General features: G+C 37.0%; 1 protein-coding gene across 1 annotated transcript in view; it reads right to left on the minus strand.

Annotated features, from left to right (window-relative positions):
* Window positions 1-3193: 3193 nt before the first annotated feature.
* The window catches only part of LOC149564468 (DNA-directed RNA polymerase subunit beta), a 49483-nt gene continuing 30007 nt past the window's right edge, over window positions 3194-22669 (minus strand). The window contains exon 2 of the mRNA XM_089818015.1: window positions 3194-3718. Within this exon, the coding sequence (XP_089674141.1) occupies window positions 3525-3718 (194 nt within the window). The 3' untranslated portion in view covers window positions 3194-3524. The remainder of the gene's footprint in view (window positions 3719-22669) is intronic.

A 22669-nucleotide genomic window follows, 5' to 3' on the forward strand; every position in this document is an offset into this window, starting at 1 on the left:
TGACAGTGATTTGTAAGTGTGAAAAGATGTAAAGTAATTGTAATATCTTAATGTGATCCCATTATAATTAATTGGGAAAGCCTCAAGGCCGACTCAAGGAATTATTTTGAGATTGTGATATAAACGAAAGATATTTTCCTTTTAGTGAAGTATGAATTTGAGAAGTGATGAGAGGTATTTGGTAAATGCTAGTGAGCGGTCCAATGGACTATTGGATGCGAAGTTAGTGATCTGGTATCAAGATCAGGAGAAGAGAGGTCCAATTGACAGGATAGAGAAAGAGGAAGTACAAATAAAGTTCATTTCTATTATTCTACAAGGAATAATACAGAGATCAGTTGGATAGTGAGTTCAATGGTCTTTCCCCTTAAGCTGTTTGAACAGTGAGTCCATCTGCTTTCTACAACTCCTAACAGGATTGGCACAACTCCTAACAGGGTTGGAATCTCCTAAAAGGTAATCAAAGTCTCCTAACAAGGACTAATAAGTACTAAATGTATTTCATTGGCTCCTAACAAAGTCCATCATCTCACAAGAAATATTTATATTAGTACATCATTTTGTGGGTACCATCCCCATCGAGGTTTTCACTTTTGATCAAGGGTTTCCCTAGTTAACATATCTGGTGTTATTATGTATGAGTATCTTATTATGGTTACTAGTTATATTGTTCATATGCTTAAAGGTTAACAAGATTGATTAATGTTTGGATAACTGATTCAACCTCACCCCCCTCTCAGTTATTGGTGGACTTTACTTTCCTCCTACAATTTCATCTTTCTTCCCATCACCCCGAGGGAGATTCGAGCATTGACCCCCTTCATATTTATGTGGAAAGGTTACCCTAGCTTCCTGTGTGATAGGGTTTCGGGCATCAAAAGAATTTGAGAGAAGTAATGCATATTTCATTTTTAAAATAATAGCAGTTTCTGGCTTTTTCAATGTGCAAATGAGTATTCGTCAAGTTCACTATAGTCTGCTTAGTATAGTTGCGAGCCATCTTCAACATGTTGGTACAATTATTTGTAATCAGCTTCGTATTATTCCTAGTGTCTTTCATTATTCCCTGATTGCAACAAGTCGATTTGATCAATGTTATTATTCTTTTTCAAATCGCTATTGTCGATTTGATCAATGTTATTATTCTTCTTCAGATCGCTATTATTTCTACCTGTTTAATGCAATGCTTTTTTCTGTATTGTTATTTGTTTTGTTCCTTCTTCCTCTGAATAATACCGATCTCAGAGATTTGATCTTCAGTGATAATTCTTTTGATATTCTAATATCTACAATCACCATTCGATGTTTTCAAAATTTGTAGTCTGGATAGAGAATAGAGAAGTCTGGACAAAATCATGACAGCTTGTGGAGAGGCGACCACAAAGCTCTTGTTTGCCTAGGAACTTTCCAAAACTTTAACTTGCTTTTGTTTGTTGTGTTTGTCAAGGTTTTTCCTCACCATTTTTTAGTCTTGCACACTGTTATTGGCTTGCGGGACATGTCATGATTGGGCCGCCAATTCGGGAGGGTGAGCTCCTTACTTCGATTGCTTCTGTGAGGTGATAAATCTAATGCGCTGGTTCTACTGACAAAGACCTGGGACAATTTGCAAGTGGTGTCTCAGGTTCAAGCTATTAACGGTGAATCGCAATGCTTGATCAAGCTTGTCAATGGGGAAACGAAGCTTTGGAATGCATTGACTCATAGATAATGATTGTTGAGAAGGCTCTATCTCGTGGGCTAATGCTTGGCATAACCCATGTCGAGTATCCCTTTGCCCTATACTTTTGCAGCTGCTCTTATAAATATATATAATATTATCATATGAATAAATAAATATAACTGATTTGATAAAAGTCAATTTAAACTTTATCTATATACATATATAATTTAATAAATAACAAATATAAAAATATAAATAATAAGTACACAAATATGATATAATTTAATATATACACACAAAGATTGAAATAATAATAAATAAATAGATAAAGCCTAATATTGATTTAAAAAGACAAATATCAACCCTTAACAAAGAGACGTGACTTTCTAGTGGCACTATCCCACGAGATGTATAAACAAAGGGAATGAACGGATTAGGGAATACAGGAGGTTGGAGTCTTTTGTCCAGAAGAAGTAAGTAAATATTTTTACACAGCCGAACATTTGAATATGTCGCCAGTCTAACAGAAATTCATTATTGGATAACTCATAAGACCTAATCGACATAGTTCAATCCAATCAGATCTTATTAAGCTTCAGCGCTTTAATATTGCTATCAGCGATTAAATAATCCAACAAACGATAAGGAGATCATCAGGCAACTGATTAATTTACAGCCAACGGAGGCAATAGTTGGCGAGGCATTGGATAGGCTGCATTCATTCAGGGGAACACAATTAATAGAGGAAATACATATGATGGATGACTTAGTAGACACTTCCGTCAATAACAATAAGGATAAATATGTTTGCAGAAATTCAGATCATAGTGGGGGAATAGGAGACCGATATTAATACCTTAGTAAATATATAAATATGAATCATCATAAGTGCCATTGGAATAATAGGGGCCAAAACTCATGTACAGGATAATAGCCCGACATAACGGATGGAGGTATCGAATAGAGAGAATAGATATCCAAGGACGGTTTGCTTAGAATGATATAGAAAGGGGATGGAATAAATTGAGAAAGAATAGTAAGAGATATAGATCTTATAATATATTTGGTTGATTCTATGAAAGAATACATTAGAAATTTAAGACTGGGAAAGACATATTCAGATGGAATAATATAGAAGATATAAAATAAGTACCTCATTGAATATAGAGAATTTCAATCCAAACTTTAATTGGGAATGGTGGAGTAAATTAAGTTAGTTTCTAGCAGGGGGAATTACATTTCCTTTCCTTTTACATTATGTTTTTATAATATTTTATTATGAATGTTTTCATTTGTCTTGAATACTTTTTTGGAAAAGAGACATTACAAATTTATAAATAACTGTTCTCCAAATTTTCCTCGACAATATTTCTGCTAGGAAATATCTTGCTGTTAGATGTGTTCTCCACACTCGCCATTTTAAATGCCTGTGCTCTAGACACCTTTAGAGGGTAGTCCAAATTTATTTGAGCTTTAAGATTTTGACATTTTCATACTTTGCTTCAGGCAAATTCTTACATGATATCAGAGTGATATTAAAATTCTTACAAAATTTTATGCAGAATATTTTATCCATGTGTGTACATACATCCATCTTTCCAATTGCCTTTCCAAGTCTTGAAAGTATTTTTAAATACATGGATAAAACAACAATCCTTATCTGCTTCATGTTTCTTGTTGCAGATTAGAGGCTCAAATAAAAATACAGATGGATCAAGCACAACATTTGTTCAAAGCCTATTATTCAATTGAAAATTTGGTTCTCTTCAATAACACAAGTCCTAAAGCCTCTCCATTCTTGAGACAAAAATATCATCCCACCAGATACGAGTATATCAAGCCATGCTCTAGAATTTTGATCCTACGATATCTTCAGAACAGCAAGATAGATGTTGGGCTCATCTCTAAAGCTGACAAGCTGTATAGGATATCCCTGCAACAACTTTTCTAATTCTACTTGATCAGGCAAATCACCTTTAATAACACCTGAATGGCTTTGCTTGTTTAGATTTAATTGGGCCCTTCCCTGAGTGTCACTGATAATCACCCTTGCACCTGCAGAAATAGATAAAATTATGAAAGGTCTTTTTAAAAGTTTCTTGACTCGAATTTCTTTACTTTGCTCTAATGGTTTTCTTTCTTAGTTTCAAAGAAGTGGAAAATGACAATGGTAGCTAGAAAAAGTAAAGAACTATTTTCTTAATAACCACCACTTCAAGATAGTAACTGCATTTCATTCAGGCAAAATGATAGCACATTTACAACAAGCCAGATAAGAAAAGAGAATATCAAAGCTTCACACCCAATGAAACAAAACAAAACGATTTTTAGGTCAGCCTCCCAAATCAAAAATTTAAATAACTATAAGCCAGACTTTTGCTATTTTAGCATTTTATTTTAATACCCCTGAGGGAAGGATGGGTGGGGGTAGGATTGAAATGTGGGTTACAAAGGTTGGAGAAGCCTAAATGATCCTCACCCTGAACTGCAGTTTTTAATCTCTATTCTAGAGCAATTTGAAATTATTAAGAAGTGAACTTTATAGTTGAGGTCTTTTATCATACTTTCTGGTAAAAGTTGACTCTAGTTGTGATAATCTATGGTCAATGTGAAACAGTATCAATCAACCAGAACTATTCAAAACAAATGAGTTTAAAACTGAACTCAATTTTCAGAAAAGTTCTCTGCTTAGTCAGGAAACAGTTCTAGAAAAGATATGCTAATAAATATGGATGATCGATTTGTGCAAACAGGTGAATAAGATCACATCTTTGGACAAATGTATATTGCAATTTGTGAGATAATTCCTTGTTATAAAATCAGTCGAATGGATTTACACAAAAAATACAGTTTTGAAGCTAATGTGTTCCATGTCAATCCCTTGGTCACCAAGTCCTGAATAGTATCTGCAGTGGTAGCTTCAGGCTTTGGGCCAGAGTCGGCAATGTCTCGCAGGTATTCCTTATACATTTCCAGGTCATTGAAGCTCTTTTCAGCCTCCCTCATTTGTCTTGTGCAGGGACACTAACTAAACAGGCATTTGCAACACGTCATTTTTTGTGCTCCAATTAACATTTTTCATGTCTGTCTAGTAAGGATAGAATTTAACTTGTAGACTACATTGCTAATGAAATTGTTGCTGAGTCTTCCTAGTCAGACGTTAATATCTAGATAACCAAAGATGCCTTAACAAACGAGAACTTATCACTTATTTGCTACACCCAATGGTAGATCATTACGGCATTGAATATCTTGTTAATTTGTTAGGTGAAAACAAATGCAAGAGAAGTTTATTTATGGAAATTTGCAGGCTTTGGAAAATCTAGATTTTATTGAAAAAAGTTGAATTATGCATCCAAAGGTATGATAATTGAAAATATCAAACCCTCCCCTAGTGACATTCAAGAGATGCTTCAATTTCCTCAATGGTTACTAGAGATCCGTCTCCCGCCCCCTGAGATATGCCTGGGAGACGGAGGTGCATCTCCAGCACTAGAGACATCTCCAGAAACTTGCCAATGCACAGGGTTCTTTTGGCTACCATCTCCTGCCATCCCTGAAGTATCCCGACCAGAAATTTTGTCTCCTGCCAGAAAAAATAGGGCAAAATGCATTATAAGGCAAAAAAGAAAGGTAAATAAATAAAATAAGCCTGCATAATGTTGCATGCCGATATTTTGGATGATACAAAAATCCATGCAAAGTTATAGTGACTGGATCTACCTTCAAAATCAATGAAGAGATCTTCCAAGAGAAGATTGGTCAGAGATGCCATGACACATTCTTCGATGCAAAAAAATGTGAATTTCAAAAATGGCACAAACTTCAAGGCACATTGATGCAAGTCCAACAAAAATTAAAGGGCACCAAAAAGAGATCTTCAAAAACCCAAAAACAATCCGAAATTAGATTCTGATTTTATTAACTCGAAAATTGAGGCACGGAAAATGATGCACCTAGAAAAAACAAAGACTGAACCAGTTGAATCTGCAAAAACCCACCAGGAATATGCAAAACATTTGTTAATCTAAAATGGGAATCGAGACTTTTCAAAAGAACCTAGTCGGATTAAAAACCTTGAAAAAAAAAATGTAGAGTTCTTGAACAGAGGGCGGATTTGAAAAAAAACGGCAGATTTTAATCCATGCAGGGGGTCGTGTTAGCTGAAGAATGTAGAAGATCAAGGCAGAAGTTGTGAGAAATGTTAGAGAAGCGTCGCGTTTGAGCAAAAATGTAGCAGAAAAAAACTAAAAAAGGCAACAAAAATCACGCGTTTGGCAGAAAAATAAACCGTGGGTGAATAAAAAAAAGTTGTAGAAGACAAAAAAAATGCCTAAACCGTTGATAAGAAGCAAGAAAAATGTGACCAGAAGTTAGAGATGCATTTGCCACAAGAGGAAGATGCGCACAATCTTGATGAAGAAATACGATTTTAATGACCTATGATTTGGCAAAAAGGAAAATTGCAAAATAGTTTGGACGTTGAATCCATAGTTGGGTTTGGAGGGGAAAAAAGATGCAAATTTTGAACACACTAGGGCAAATACTTCGAAAATTTTGAACTAATAATTTCGAAAAGAAATTAAATTTTTTTTAAGAAGCCAAGAATTTGCTTTAATATCATATTATGGTAAAAGAATGAATGTGTTATTAAACAGAGATCATAAATGATCTATATATATAAGAATTATTACGAAGTAATTAGTAAAATGTTTGTCTATTATTAACAGAGACTGAGAGGTCTATATATACAAAAGCATGGAACGATGTTTCTTTACAAAACGATCGTAAAGAATTAAAAGTTTCTATTCAAGCTAAAAGAAAACTAATTGTTATCTACAGCTAACTAAATATTAGAAACATTCTAGTATTTACAAAGATTACAAACATATAACCATTAACTAATAATAGAAGTTTCTCTATTATTGTAATACCCTCCCTTAATGGTTAATCTATCTACAACACCAAGCTATCCTCTGAATTTGACAAACTTATCAAGACCAGGAGGATTGATGAGAATGTTTGCAGTCTAATTCGTGGTAAGAACATATTGCAAGTCTATTGTCTTGTTTTCAACCAATTGTTGTATGTAGTGACAGTGAACATCCACGTGCTTGGTTGGTTCATGGAAGACTAGATTTCATGCTAACTTGCTAACACCTTCATTATCAACAAACAAAGTGTTCGGTCCTGCTGGTAACATCTGCACATCCTAAACATCTAACGAAGCCAAACAACTTCATAATTTGCCTTGACTGTCCTTTTGTATTTGACCTCTGTAGAGGAGAGAGAAACTGTTTGTTGCTTCTTACCAGTCCATGTGACAAAACCGGATCCCAAACTGAACACATCCAAAAGTTGACTTTTTATTGTCAACAAAGCTTCCCAATTTGAATTTGTGAACCCACTGAGTTTAGAATTAGAACTTCGAGAGTTAAAAAAAATCTATAATCTGAAGTGCCCTTCACATAACAAGCACACACTTTGGTGTCATCCAGTGATCAGCCTTGGGAGATATCATAAAGAGTGAGATGAAGCAAACTGTGAAGTTGATATCAAGCCTTGTAGCAGAGAGATAGATGAGGTTGCCTACTAGTTGCCTGTATGTAGTATTATCAATGGGAGGAAAATCAGACTTTGCGGATAACTTGAGACCTTTCTTCATGGGTATAGATGCAGGCTTGGACTTCTACATACAAAATTTGTCTAATAAAGCCCTAGTATATTTGGATTGAGAGATGAATATACCAGAAGACTATTGCCAAACCTTAACACCTAGACAATAATGCATTAGCCCAAGGTCAATCATATCAAAAGACTGGCATAAATTCTGCTTGATTCCCTAAATCAAAGATGTTGAACTACCAGTGATGATCGAATCATCCACATAAATAACCAAAAGGATGATGTCACTATCAATAGTCTTGATGTACAAATTTGAGTCTGAAGAACTCCTCTTGAAGCCTTGATTACTGAGGTACTTATCAATTTTTGTGTACCATGCCCTAGGGGCCTGCTTCAAGCCATAAATGTTAGGATTAACCTCAAACAGAAATAACACTTACATACAAATATAACCAATATCAGAAAATAATAGATCGCACATAAGAGAACACAAGACACCAAGATTTAACGTGGTTCACACAATCCCTGGGCTACATCCCAATTCTTCTATGAAGAATTAAAGCCATATCATCTCCTTGGTTGCCTCTGTAGCAACAACATACTCTACCTCTGTAGTGGATAAAGCATTAACCTACTGTAATCGAGAAACCCAGCTCACTACTGCCCCACCAATAGTAAATACATAACCTGTAGTACTCTGCCTATTATCAATATCTCCTGCCAAATCTGGGTCAACACATCCTTGTAAATCAGTAGTAGAGCCTCCAAAATGTAGACACGTACTAATTGTTCCTCTCAAATATCTAAGAATCCATTTAACTGCATTCCAATGCTCAATTCCTGGATGACTCAAATACTTGCTAACAACTCCCACTGCATGTGCAATATTTGGCCATGTACATACCATAGCATACATCAAGCTTCCCACAACTGAAGCATAAGGTACCTTAGACATCTTATTCTCCTCTTCTTGTGTCTTGGACACATCTCCTTAGTCAACTTCAAATGACCAAGTAAAGGTGTGCTGACAGCTTTAGCATTCTTCATAGAGAAATATTGCAACACCTTCTCAATATAATCAGTCTAAGATAAAGTCAATTTCTTGTTCTTCCTATCTCTGAAAATCTTCATACCAAAGATTTGTTTTGCATGTGCTAACTAGCGTTTCAGCCCTTTAATATGATCCATGTTAGACCCATCTACAAGCATATCATCAACATTTAAACATAAAATAATGTAGTTGTCATCATTCAACCTCTTAAAATAAACACAATGATATAAATAACACCTATTGTATCCATGCTCATGCATAAACCTGCCAAATTTCAAATACCATTGCCGAGGTGCTTGCTTCAAGACATATAAACTTTTCTTCAATCTGCACACTAAGTTCTCCTTCCCTTTGACCTCAAATCCCTGTGGTTGTGCCATATATATGTCTCTTCATCCAAATCACAATGAAAGAAAGTTGTTTTAACATCAAGCTACTCTAAATGCAAACCTTCAGTAGCCACAATACTTAAAACAGTGCAAATAGAAGTCATTTTAACAACAGGAGAAAATATCTCATCAAAATCAATGCCCTTTTTCAGTCCAAATCCTTTTACAACTAACCTAGCTTTAAAAATTTTCTTACCTCCATCCTCTTCTTTTAACCTATAAACCCATTTATTCTATAAAACCTTTTTACCTGAAAGCAACTTGCATAAGTCTCATGTCTTATTTTTCAACAAAGATTCCATTTCTTCTTTCATTGCAGACTCCCACTGAATCTTTGTATCCACCTGCACAACTTCATCATAACATTCAGGTTCACTAGTATCAGTAAGTAAAATAGAGTACAAAGAAGGAGAAAATCTTTCTGGAGGTCTATTTGGCTTTGTCGATCGTCTAACATTCACTAAGGTGTATGGTATGTGTTGTTGTAGTCATTGCAAATAATGAGGAATTGCCAGAACACCAGCTTTTGGAGTATCATTCAGAATTACATAATCATCTTCTTTCTTCTCATGTTGCTGCACCAAATCTTTGTACAACACTTTCTCATTGAATATGACATCCCTACTTCTTATAATTTTACAATTTTGAAAATCCCAAAGCCTATAACCAAATTCATTAATGTCATATCCAACAAATACACATTTCTTTGACTTAGCTTCCAGTTTGGTTCTATTTTCAGAATCTATATGAGAAAATGCTTCACAATTGAAGGTTTTGAGAAAAGAATAACTCACCTTCTTACCAGTCCATGCTTCCTTTAGAATACCACAGCCCAAAGGAGTAGAGGGACCTTTATTAATCAAATATACAGCAGTATTAACAGCCTCTGCCCACATGTTTAAGGGCAACTCTGCATGCAACCTCATGCTTCTTGCACGCTCCATTATAGTCATGTTCATGCATTCAGCCACTCCATTTTCTTGTGGAGTCCTTGGAATGGTTTTCTATCCGCTAATACCATTAACAGAGCAATAATCTTCAAATTCATGACTGCAATACTCACCACCATTATTAGATATGAGACATTTTAATTTCTTTCCAGTCTCATTTTCAACCAAGCATTTCCATTTCTTAAAAGTTTGAAATACATCAGATTTCTATCTAAGGAAATAAACCCATACTTTTCTAGTTGCATCATCAATAAATGTAACATAATAATGAGAGCCACCAAGGGAAGATATGTGAATTGGTCCTCATACATCTGTATGCACAAGTTCTAATATCTCACTTTTATTTTCCTTCCCATTCTTCACAAAATTCACTCGCTTTTGTTTTTCATACACACAACTTTCACAGAAATCCATATTAACACATTTCAGACCTGGTAAAACTTGTTTTGAATGAAGTACTTTCATACCTTTCTCACTCATGTGCCCAAGTCTGTTGTGCCACAACGTTGTATCAGAATCTATAGCAACTATTTGTTCTCCCTACTCAACTACAGCAACTGTTCCTGAACATTCATTTTTCTCTAAAACAATCAAAGTAGAAGGAACAATATAACCTATACAAAAGTACAAGGTGCCTACTTTAACACCTTTTGCTACTACAAGAGAACTTTTTGAAACCTTCCAATTTTTATCATTAAAAGTAACTACACAACCCTCATCATTGAGTTGCCCTACTAAAATTAAATTTCTACTCAGCCTTGGAACATGTCTTACTCATGTAGTAGCCAATGATTCTCATTCTGCAACTTAATCTTAACTTTTCTTTTTCCAACAATCTGACAAGGTTCATTATCCCCCAAATAAACAAGCCCAAAATCCCCTTGGACATAATCAAAGAAATAACCTCTATGAGGTGTAGCATGAAATGAAGCACAAGAATCTAAAACCCATGAATCATCAACACTTTCTAAAAATCAAAGCAAAGCATCCTCTTCGGATTCGTTACTTACCACATTTGCCTCCCTGTTCCCTTCTGGTTTATCTCCTTCATTGTTCTTTCAAGTCCGACAATCTTTCTTCCTCTGCCCTTATTTACCACAGTACCAGCTATCTCTCGGTCCTCTAGATTGAGACCTCTTCCCATTTGACTTTCCTCTTGATTTCCCACAATTTCCAAAATTATTTCCTCAGTCGTTCTACCTCTGCTTTGTGAGTTCAAAGCACTTTCTGATGTACATCCACCTGAGGTTTTCCTATGAGTTTCCTCACTCAAAATAACACCGATCACATCATCATATTTTAGGGTATTAGATCCAGAAACAGAATTACTCCAGCCATTACCAAGTCATTCCAGCTTTGAGGCAAAGAACACAAAATCAAGAGAGCCCTAATTTCTTCATCAAAATTAATACCCACAGAAGATCACTGATTAGTAACAATATTAAACTCATTTAAATTATCTGCAACAGATCCACCTTCTATCATTTTCATATTAAATAAACACTTCATAAGAAATACCTTGTTTGAAGCAAAGGGTTTTTCATATAAGGTATCCATCAACTCTTTCGTTGTCTTCGCTTTTGTAATGTTAAATGTCCCTGATGGTGTCAAGCATAACCGAATGCTTCCAAGTATCTTTCTATCTAAAAGATCTCATTTGTCATTTGACATAGATCCCTGATTCTTGGTTTTCCCTTCCAACAGCTTCCATAAATCCTTCTGATAAAGATAGCCCTTCATTTGCATCTTCCACAACTGAAAGTTCTGCCCATTACACTTGTCAACCCTCAGCTTACCCTCGTCTGCCATCGCTCCCACTCAACCATGAGACCTTCCTATAGAGGATCACTAAAAAAAACGACGGTCTAGCTAAAAAGAAAAAACGACGACCGGTTGGCTCTGATACCACTTGTTAGGATTAACCTCAGACAGAAATAACAATTACATGCAAATATAACCAATATCAGAAAATAAAAGATTGCACATAAGAGAACACAAAACACCAAGATTTAACGTGGTTCAACCAATCCCTGGACTACGTCCACCAACAGCAAGTCCAATATTATTATGATCCAATGATTACAACCTAATTACAATTCGTAATCCCTTACAACTCAATACTGCCGCAAGAACCAATTTTTGCATCACACATTATGAAAATCCCTAACCCTAAGCCTTTTTATACAAGCTTTTTGTCGCTTAAAAAATTAGGGCTAAAATAATATAAAAATCATAGCCAATGCCTTTTACAATCTAAGGTCATTTTTGGCTTCCCGAGGGCGTTGCCCCTCGACCCCACCCCCATCGAAATAAACTGAAGAGAAACTACATCGAATAAACCTCTGAATCTGGTTAGGCTCCACGTCACAACAATAAAGAGCTTTCACTAATTTGAGAACCTGATGGTCTTTACCGGCAAGCTTGAAACTAAAGAGGCTATGTCATGTAGACCTCTTCGTGGAGATTACCATTCAAGAAATCACTCTTGACGTCCATCTGATGGACCTTCCAACCAAATTGTGCTGCCATGGCTAGGACTAATCTGATGGTGCTCATCTTTGTATTAGGAGCAAAGGTCTCCTGATAATCAATGCCTTGACACTAAGAAAAACCCTTCACAACTAAACAAGCTTTGTACTTATCCAAAGCACCATCAAATTTGTATTTGATGTTATAAACCCATTTGCAGCCAATGGGTTTCTTCCCTAATGGAAGATTAGAAAGGACCCAAGTGTTATTCTTCAACAAGCTCTGATGTTCAGATGTCATGGTTTGTTCTCACTCTGGAATTCTTTTAGCCTCGGAATATGTTTGAGGTTCAAAAACACTATGAATGTTGTCCATGAGAGAAAAGTCAATAGACTCTGTAGGTTTGCTCTTTTTTCAAGCAGTTTTCCCATCAATGACCTCATCATCACAAAGATCAGCAAGTGTCTTAGCCCACCACTTAGGCTGGAGAGGAGAACAAACAACATTAGTATCAGGAGATGCTTGGTGATCAGGTTCCTCATCAAAAGAATCTGAATCAAACTCAAATGAAGCATCTACAAATCTAGGTGATCCTGCAAGAGAAGTTGGGGGTGTATGTACAGGGATCACTGGTATAATTGGAGTTGAAGGAGCTACCGGAGCCCTCTCCTCAAGTGGACCTAATGGAAGCCTAACTCCTAAATCATTAGCCTTCATAGGCTGGTCTGCTGGATCAGGAACAAGAGAAACAAACATGAATGCACCTTGTTGCTCATCAAAGAATATTTCACGACTGTACAAGAGACGAGACGTCCCAGTGTCAATCAAGCGGTAGGCTTTGTGAAGACTATTGTATCTAGCAAGCATAAGTCTCTGACTCTTGGCATCCAACTTAGTGCATGTTGTATGAGGAATCCAAACAAAAGCAATGGAGCCAAAAACCTTCAAGTGACTAATTCTGGGCTTGCGACTTGACCAGGCCTCTTCTAAAGTCTTACCTTTGACCACCATTATGGCTGATCGGTTCAAAAGATAAATTGCAGTGTTAATTGCTTCTGCCTAGAATTTCTTTGAAACGTGTTTGTCTTCGAGCATGGATCAACCCATCTCAGTGATTGTTATGTTCTAACGTTCAACTATATTGTTATGTTATGGTGTGTGGGGTGTGGTTAACTAACATTTGATGCCATGAGTATCCAAGAAGCTAGAAAATTCATTAGAACAAAATTCCCCCTCATTATCTGATCTAAGAGTAATAATAGATTTCCTAGACTCTTTTTCAACTAAAGATTTATACTTTTGAAATATAGGAAATGCATTTGATTTCTTTTGAGAAAATAAACCAACATTTTTCTACTGAAATCCTCAACAAAAAACAAAAAATACCTAGACCCAAGAACAGGAGTGGCCATAGGGCCACAGATATTAGCATGAATAAGTTGAAGTACCTGAGAAGCTCATCATGAATTGCCACTGGTGAAAGGTGTGCGATGTTGCTTCCCAGCCTAGCATGCATCACAAACTCCAAGTTATTGAGTCTAAATCTCTAGCAAACCGTGGACAAGCTCTTCCCGAACAAGCTAAGAGAGACAATGCACATTTAAGTGCCCATATTGCTAATGCCAAAGTGTGCTAACAGAGGAACACCAAACAGCCATAGCTAAGTCCCGGGACTCACCAAAATTAGTAAGGCAGAAAAGACCATGATCCTCAAGACCCACTGTAACAATTGATTGAGTCGCCCTATCAGTGATGGTACACTAATGTAAACTGAAGGTGACATCCAAGTGTGGAGAATGTCGTAGTAACTGACTGACTAGGAGTAGATTTAGTTCCATCCCTGGAACATAGTACAAATTGAGGAAAATGAGATTGATCCTAGCAAACTGAATCTAAATGTTGCCTTTATCGACAACGGTACTTGTCTCTGCCACCAAAAAATACAGAATCTAAGTAAGGCTAGTAGTTAGTGAACCAGTCCCTACGGTGGGTGAAATGACGAGAGGCACTTGAATCAATGTACTAGGCAGACAACTTCACATGATATGCAGGTCTTTTAGCCATGAAGGCTTAAAAGGCAAATTCCATATGCTCAATGTACTCTGCACTGTTTGCTTTGTGCTGCGAACTTGATTACTTAGATTGGGCAGCTAACCGTTTCCGATATTCTAACCTTTATGTGACCAAACTTATGGCAATAGTTGTGCATTGAATGTTCTTCTTTCAGGAGCCTTCTAAAGCTAGAGCAGAGGACTTCTGCTGAGAAGATTGTTGAGAGTTGCCTTTATCCTTGTGAAAGGATTTAGCAGCGAAGGCTTGCTTTGTGGAGGTGGATTTGGAACTGTTACCGAATTGTTGTTTCCATCGATCTTGCAAAAGCAAAAGTCTGTAGAGATCTGTAAACTTCAGATCAACACTAGAAGACGTGATGTTGAGAGTCTCAATAAAATGCTCGTAGGACTTTAATAAACTCTAGAGAGTGATACGACAATGTCCTCTTTCTCCATCTTGTGACAAATGGCAAACAACTAATCACGGATTTCCTGAATCCTATTCAGGTGAGCCTTGAGCAATGTCCACTTATCCATGATAATAAAAAATAGAGTGTTCTTCAAGAAGAAAGCTTTGTTTTTGTCAGAAGTCTCGCGAAGATTTTTCAGATGTGCCCATATCTCGGTAGCTATCTCGCTAGATTGAATCTAAGCAAGCTGATCATCAACTACAGAGAATTTGAGAAGCATCACCACCTCCCAATTACTCAAATCCCATGTATCCTGATCAACACCAAGGGTAGTCGAACATTGTGTAACACCCAAAACAATATGATCGGTATTCCGATATTCAAAAATTGCTATTATTCATTGCTTCCAAGTGTTGTTGATGTGAGTTTTATTCTACTACAACATACATAATCAAATCCTTAAGTTTCGAGGAGAAACACCAAACAGTCAATCCCCTCTTGATATAAGGTTATCTCTCATGCTAAGCTTGCATGGTAAGATCATGAAATGACTTCAAGGTTCTTGTAATATTGGACATTCATTCAATTTTATGATGTGATATGCTAGTTATCACAAAGGGACTTATGCTATTCATTCAAGGGATATCAACTCTTGCACTCCTAAAGATTTTGCTTTGTAATGTACAAAGAAAATGTAGTTTGATTTTCCAACTTTTCCATTTCAACTCCAACTTAAACTTATAACTTCTATTTCTACTTCTACTTCTAGCTCCGATTGCAAAGGACCATGGATGACTTGGACTGACTAGATGTAGCTTGATCAGCTACTCCACCCACCTAGTGCAAGCTTCTACGGAATACACAAATGGTTTTCACATCGATATTCTCTCTCCAATTCCATCATCTACATGCAAACCAAAGACTAGACATCAATTGAATTTAAGTGCTTTCATTGGCTCACCACACAAGGCTCACTTACAATCAGCAAGAGACTAGTAGCCCGTATTTGTTCAAGTCAATCAAATAAACACCCACAATACTTTCATCCAATTAAACTACTTTAACATGAAAATAAATTTACTCCAACTGAAAGATTGAAGAAACCATGTAATAATTTAAAGAAATAGCAAGTAATTCACCATAAAGAACTAACCATGAACGATCCATTACTTTGAAAGCATCATAGAAACATTTGATCAAGTCTCTCCCTTAGCTAGCCTACTCTACCTCTACTACTAGCTCTTCTAGCTTCTACTTGCTCCACTAGTCTCTAATGAATTACAAATGAGAAGGCCTTGGCCTTTTATTGATGTCCAATTACAACAAAGGGTCAAGATCGATTGAAGATCAAGGGCTAAGATTCATCCCCACAACCCTAGTTAGAATTGCCAAATTTACAACCAATTACAAGAGAACACTATATCAGGGGCCAATAAGAAAATTACAAAGCCTTTTCCAGCCAATGAGAAGACTGGACACTTGGCACAATGTGATTGAATGATGCTTGGATCTGGGATTTTTTGATTGGACGAGAAAAGTCAGCGCCACCTCATCATTTTAGTCCTTTAATGAAGAGAATCTCTTGATAGTCAAAATTTCTAACTTTGATCAACTCTCCAAAAGTCGATTTCTTGAGGATAATTGTGATGTCTCATATTCCCAAATTGCTCCCTCTTCTCAAATCTTCTTTGTCTTTCACTCTTGAAAACTTTCTCATCATCATGACTTGAACTTGAATCTTCCATCGCTGGTCTTGAATCTTACAACTTAAATTTGTAGACTTGATTGCATTTAGGAACTCAACTTGTACTAGTGACCTTGATTTGTTCTTCTAATTTGAACTTGCATTTCAATCTAATGTTGAACTCCACTTGATCTTGCCTCCCTCTTCCCATCCAAAAGCCACAAGCATGAAGCCTTGTACTTGGTTTCTCTTGAAGATGCCTCTTTGCCTCCAACTTGAGTGTTCAGCTTGCAAAACAAAAGATAAGAAAAGCATTAAACTTTGCAAAGTTAATGAATATAACAGTGAGAAGAAATCCAAAAGCATTTCATGACATAATGCATTAACATCGAAGTGAAATGGAATAGAATTCTTCTCATCCATAAAAATTTCCCTCCAAATTTGAGAATCCTTTTCTCATTATCTTAAAAGAAATAAAACCATATAGAAATCTGGAAAATAAGCAGACTTTCCAATACACCACACCCAGATTTTGATTCCCTTATTGACTGTCTCTGATTTTCTCGGAAGAAGCCGCCTTCTACTTGCAAACAAGTTGTTGCCTTACCAAGAATCTACTGCCTTGATGATGAAAAACTTTCTGGGTTTGGGGTCTACAATTTTATAATCAAGTTTGTTGCCAAATTGTGAGATCAAAATCGCTGCTAAAACCGAGAAATTCGCTGTGTTGCAGAGCAGACTGGCAATGGTTTGAATCGGTGGAGAAATGAATTTGTTTGAACTTGCTATATAGGCGATTTTGGGGCCAAATGCATGTCCCCCAAAGAGGGTTAACTTGGTCTTTACACAATGAAATTAAATAATTTAAGTCCTATTCTCAGTGCTGGTCAGAAATGGCAACATCTTAAGAAAAAGTGCCCAAAACCAGTCTGATTTCGACCTATTTTGGGCAATTACAGCCACAATCAGGACTAGCCTAAGTCTACAAACCTGCTTAAAACCTCATTCATTCAAGTCATTCTGATCAGATTTTCTAAACACTTAATGCTTCTTGGCCTTAGTAAAAGAATTTTTCGAAATGAAAGAGTCATAAAACTCAGAGTTTTGAGCAAAAATACCCTTAAAAGGTTGGATTCCGATCTGTTTTGGGAAATTCCAGTCCAACACGGTATTTTTTTAAGTCCTCAAGCCCCCAAAACTTTCATTTTCTCTCACCAAAATCTCCAAGATTAAGGCAACATTCAAATGATATTAATATTTTAGTCTAGAAAGGGAGGTCAGGAACCTTGGGCTTTTGGGCATTAATGCCCCAAAAAGGTCAGATTCCTATCTATCTTTAGCAGTCCAGCCCACTTCCCACTTTGAAATTCCAAAGTCATCAAACCACTGAAAGAACTTCATTGCCTAGGCTGCTTTCACTAAATTTTAGCAAGGCAAATTTCAAAAAACCTTAATGTTTTGAGCTAAAACAGGGGGCAGGAAATTTCAAGGGTTTGGGCACTAATGCCCAAATCAGGTTGGACTCCAACCTTATCTGGGCAATTCACGCTTACATCTGGAAAAACAACTCCCCAAAATGCTGTATATTTTTCTGGATTCGATTGTGTAAGATGTTTTTACCATCTTTCTCTTCTGCTACTCTCTTGCATCTGAATGATGGATCACAAAGTGTGATCAAAAACGTTGATGGTAAAAAAATCTTACACAATCGAATTCAGAAACTACTACGATAATAGATAAACATCTATTACTAGTTAAAAGTAAAATCTATTTGTAATCTATTGTAAATATTAGAATGTTTCTAATATTTAGTTAGTTGTAGATAACTGTTAGTTTTCTTTTATAGCTTGAATAGAAAGTTTATATTCTTTACAATCGTTTCCTAAGGAAACATCGTTCCATTCTTTCGTATATATAGACCTCTCAGTCTCTGTTAATAATAAGCAAGTATTTTACCAATTACTTCATAATATGGTATTAGAGCCAATTCTTCAAAAAAAATCAAAAAAATTATAATTTTCTTCGAATTTATTTGACATAATTTTTCGAAACTATTTATGAGATTTTCTATACAATCTGTCTAGGGTTGCCGTTTTTTTTGAGATATTTATCTATAAAAGAACCTATCTTTTTGGCTAGGATTTGAAGATCTGCAAAACGCATCTATAAATCGCGTCTCGAAAATCCGCAATTTTTGGCCTGCAACTAGCAATTTTATGTGCAATTCCTTGAGTGTTTTTTGGTGTTGTTTCTTTAACATCTCTACAAACTCTTGTGACGTCTCAGCAAGCCACATCAATCCTTGTGAAAATCGGACATTTTCTCCATCAAATCGCCATTTTTCTAGGTTTCTTTGCCTCCATAGCCGCCACCTAGGCTTTTGTTCAAAAACCCTAATTTTTGGGTTCAATTTTTTTTTTCTAATCATAAATTTTTGGTGGGTTTTTCGAGATCTCAATTGGGTTGTCTTCTAATTTTTTTGGGTGCCTCTTTTTTGTGCCTCATTTTTTGAGCCAACAGATCCAAAAACTGACTACTTACTTTTTCTAGGTTTTTCAAGCTCTCTCCTGGGTCACTCTTCAAATTTTTTGGGGCTTCCATTTTTTTGCCTCGAAAAACGTGACTTCACAAATACTCACATTTTTCATTGGAAAATGTGCTATGGCATCTTTGACAGATATTTTTCTCAATAGCAACTCAAAATTCAATGGTCGGAATTATGGCACTTGGAAGAAGCTAATAACAGCAATTTTTGAATATTAGAATACTGATCAAATTGTTCTTGGTGTTACAAAGCGTTCGACTGCCCCTGGCACTAATCAAGATTCATGGGATCTAAATAATCGAGAGGCGGTGATGCTTCTCAAATTATCTGTGGTAGATGATCAACCCTCTCAGATTCCATCCGGCAAGACAACTGTCGAGATATGGGCACATCTAAAATGTTTTCATGAGACTTCTGCCAAAAGCAGAGCTATCTTCTTGAAGAACACTCTATTTTCTATCATCATGGATGAGCAAACCTTGCCCCAGGCTCACCTAAATAGGATTTAGGAAATCCGTGATCAGTTGCTTGCCATTGATCCTAAGATGGAGGAAGAGGACATTGAATTTATCACTCTCTAGAGTTTACCCAAGTCCTACGAGCATTTTATCGAGACTCTCAACATCACATCATTTGGTGTTGATCTGAAGTTTACGAATCTCTGCACACTTCTGCTTAAACAAGATCAGTGGAAGCAATAGCTAGGTAGCAATTCCACCTCCACCTCCCGGGAGCAAGCCTTTGCTGCCAAATCCTTTCAAAAGGATAAAGGCAAGTTTCAATAGAAGTCTTTTGCTCCAACTTCAGAAGGCTCCTGAAAGAACATTCAATGCAACTATTGCCACAAGTTTGGTCACATGAAGTTTGAATGTCGGAAACACTTAACTGCCCAATCTAAGCAATCAGGTTCAAGCCCAAAGCAAACAGTGTTGAGCACACATAATTTGTCTTTTACACTTTCAAGGCTAAAAAACCTGCAGATCATGTGAAGTCGTCTGCATAGTACATTGATTCAGGTGCCTCTCATCATTTCACCCACCACATAGACTAGTTCACTGACTACCAACCTTACTCAGATTCTATTATTTCTGGTGACGGAGAAGAGTACACTGTTGTCCGTAAAGGCAACATTCAAATTCAGTCTGCTGGGAGGAATCTCATTTTCCTCGATGTGTACTATATTCCAGGGATGGAACTAAAAAAACTCTTAGCCAGTCAGTTACTGCAACATTCTCCACACTTGAATGTCACCTTCAGTTTATATCAATGTACCATCACTGATAAGAGGACTCAGTCAATTATTGCAGTGGATATTGAGGATCATGGTCCTTTCTGTCTTACTGATTATGGTGATTCTTGAGACTTAGCTATGGCTGCTCGGCGGTCTTCTATTAGCACACTTGGCATAAGTGGTATGGGCACTTAAATGTGCATTATCTCTCTTAGCTTGCTCGGGAAGAGCTTGTCCTCGGTTTGCCAAAGATTCAGACTCAGCAGAATGGAGTTTGTGATGTATGCCTGGCTGGGAAGCAACATCGTACACCTTTCAACAATGGCAATTCATGGCGAGCTTCTCAGGTACTTCAGGTTGTTCATGCCAATACCTGCGACCCTATGGCCACTCCTACTCTTGGGTCCAGGTATTTTTGTTGTTTGTTGATGATTTCAATAGAAAAATGTGGGTGTATTTTCTTAAAAAAAAATCAAATGCCTTTCCTGTATTTCAGAAGTTTAAACCTTTAGTCAAAAAATAGTCCGAGAAATCTATTATTACTCTTAAATCAGACAACGGGGGGAATTTTGTTCTAATGAATTCTCTAGCTTCTTGGATACTCATGGCATCAAACACTAGTTAAGCATACCCCACACACCACAACAGAATAGTGTAGTTGAACATCAGAATAGAAAAATCACTGAGATGGCTCAATCCATGCTCAAACAAAAACATGTTCCGAAGAAATTCTCGGCAGAAGCAGTTAACAGTGCAGTTTATCTTTTGAACCAGTCACTCAATGTCGCAGTCAAAGTTAAAACTCTAGAAGAGGCCTGGTCAGGTCGCAAGCCCAAAATCAGTCACATTAAAGTTTTTGGCTCCCTTGCTTTTGTTTGGATCCCTGATGCATCACGCACCAAGTTGGATGCCACGAGTCAAAACTAATGCTTGCTAGATGCAGTAGTCTTCACAAAGCCTACCACTTAATTGACTCTGAGACATCTCATTTCATGTACAATCGTGATGTAGTTTTTGATGAACAACAAGGCCTCTTTATGCCTATTTCTCTTGTTCTTGATCCAGCAGACCAGCCTATGAAGGCTCATGATTTGGGAGTTAGGCTTCCATTAGGTCCACCTAATGGGACGGCTCCAATAGCTCTTACAGCACTAGTTATACCAGTGATCCCTATAAAGACACCTCAAGCTTCTCCTGCAGGATCACCTCTATTTATAGTTGCTTCACCTGAGTTTGATCCAGATTCTCAAGTGAGGAACCTGAACATAGAGCATCTCCCGAGGGCCGATACTAATGTTGGGCATTCTCCTCTCTGGCCTAAGTGGTGAGCTAAGACACTTGTTGATCTCCGTGATGATGAGCTCATTGATGCGAGAATTGCTTGGAAAAAGAGCAAACCTACAGAGTCTGTTAACTTTGCTCTCATGGCCAACATTCACAGTGTGTTTGAACCTCGAACATATTTTGAGGCTAAAAGAATTCCAGTGTGAGAACAAGCCATGACATCTGAACATTAGAGCCTGCTAAAGAATAACACTAGGGTCCTTTCTGATCTTCCACCAAGGAAGAAACCCATTGGCTACAAATGGGTTTACAAAATCAAATACAAATCTCATGGTACTTTGGGTAAGTAAAAAGCTCGTTTAGTTGCGAAGGTCTTTTCTTAGCGTCAAGGCATTAATTATGAGGAGAGCTTTGCTCCTACTACAAAGATGAGCACAATTAGATTAGTTCTAGCCATGGTAGCACAATTTGGCTGGAAGGTCCATTAGATGGACGTCAAGAGTGCTTTCTTGAATGATGATCTCCACAAAGAGGTCTACATGACACAGCCTCTGGTTTCAAGGTTGCTGGTAAAGACCATCAGGTTCTCCAATTGGTGAAATCTCTCTCTAGCTTGAGCAAGGCCTCTAGGGCATGGTACATAAAAATTGATAAGTACCTCAATGATCAAGGCTTCAAGAGTTCTTCATACTTAAATTTATACATCAAGACTATTGGCAGTGACATCATCCTTCTGGTTATTTATGTGAATGATTTGATCATCACTAGCAGTTCGGCATTTTTGATTCAGAGAATCAAACAGAATTTATGCCAATCTTTTGATATCACTGACCTTGGGCTCATGCACTATTGCCTAGGTGTTGAGGTTTAGCAGTAGGTCTTCTAGTATATTCATCTCTTAGTCCAAATATGTCAGGGCTCTATTAGAAAAATTTTGTATGCAGGATTGCAAGCGTGCATCTACATCCATGGAGAAAGGTCTCAAGTTATCAGCCAAGTCTAATTCTCCTCTCGCTGATGATACTACATACAAGCAACTAGTAGGCAGCCTTGTCTACCTCTCTACTACTAGGCTTGACATCAACTTCACAGTCAGCTACATCTCATGCTTTATGACAGCTCCCGAGGCTGATCATTGGATGGCAACAAAGTGTGTGTTTCATTATGTGAAGGGCACTTCAGCTTACGGACTTCTTTACTCTCGCAGTTCTAATCCTAGACTCAATGGGTTTACAAATTTAGATTGGGCAGGCTCTATTGACAATAAAAAGTCAACTTCTGGATATGTGTTCAGTTTGGGATCTGGTGGTGTCACAT

This window comes from Cupressus sempervirens, chromosome 3 (genome assembly GCF_028749045.1).
Source record: "Cupressus sempervirens isolate cs-2001-9-10 chromosome 3, ASM2874904v1, whole genome shotgun sequence".
Classification (NCBI taxonomy): Eukaryota; Viridiplantae; Streptophyta; class Pinopsida; order Cupressales; family Cupressaceae; genus Cupressus; species Cupressus sempervirens.